This window comes from Perkinsus marinus, assembly GCF_000006405.1.
Source record: "Perkinsus marinus ATCC 50983 genomic scaffold scf_1104296932852, whole genome shotgun sequence".
Lineage (NCBI taxonomy): Eukaryota > Perkinsozoa > Perkinsida > Perkinsidae > Perkinsus > Perkinsus marinus.
This window is the reverse complement of record NW_003215332.1, coordinates 1-942: the sequence shown is the minus strand read 5'-3', so window position 1 is coordinate 942 and position 942 is coordinate 1. Positions and strand designations below refer to the sequence as shown.

The 942-nt window shown below is 50.2% G+C and overlaps 1 protein-coding gene across 1 annotated transcript; it reads left to right on the top strand.

Annotated features, from left to right (window-relative positions):
- Positions 1-372: 372 nt before the first annotated feature.
- Pmar_PMAR023185 (hypothetical protein) lies at positions 373-594 on the top strand (the record flags this gene model as incomplete). The annotated part of the gene is made up of 1 exon (XM_002785371.1): positions 373-594. A coding segment is annotated over one exon (222 nt), but the record flags the coding sequence as incomplete, so codon positions are not given.
- Between the last annotated feature and the right edge of the window lie 348 nt (positions 595-942).

Here is a 942-nt window from a genome sequence, read left to right as displayed (position 1 = left end):
AATTTGGTACTTTTGCAGCCGATTTCGCTCAAAATCCACAAAAAAGTTTTTCAAACTTCGGGTGTAGGTAGATAATGCTCTAATTAGCCCAGATATGGTCTTAGAATTCTGGTTTATAGATTTGCTTACGAGAAATCGACCACGATAATTTGTCAATTCACGTTTTATGCGAAAATGCGCCCCAAAAATGGTGCGTTGTGCAAGGGCGTAGCGAAAAGTTCGATACAGGTTTTGTGTGGCGCATTGGCGTAATGGGCTAGTAGTCGGTTTGACGAGCGTTAGGTCGTGGGTTCGAATCCGGATTTAGACATTCTCGGAAAATGTAGCGTGGGTCAAGTAACAAGTGTCCGTAAGTCCAGTGATGAGTGTAATATGATAAATACCGTCGGCAAGAGGGCCGACTGTGCTGGGGGTCCCCGCTGTGCGGGGCAGCACAGGAGGCCCGGCCGGAGGCCTATGAACGTGCAGTTGCACCCTTCTCTCTCCCAAGCCCCCATCCGGGCTGAGGATGCACGTGTTATCGTGTGTGCCAGCGGTCGAGCGGTAGAGCACCGGGCTTCCCATCCGGAGGTCGCGGGTTCTAGCACCCCCCCGGTAGGGGGTTCCTTCCGCACAGCCGCTAGGTGGATGGCGCTCCTCCGCCCTTATCGACCGCCGCGCATGGGGGAGGGGTCCCCATATGCGCGATTATTTTTTACCTTTAGGAGCTCCCACCAAAAATGTGTAACTGCGGAGCCGATTTCGCGATCTAGCCTATAAATCCCACCAATTCCTTCACCAATCGACAGATCTTGATCTGCTGAACATCGCTGTGAAGCCGGATTTGGAATTTATAGGCTCAATAAAAAGTTATTCACGTTTTAGTTTTCATCAATTCTATGTGAACCATGTTGCATAAGCAACTTCTCCTTCAACAGTTCTTCTAGTCTGGCAGGTTAAGGG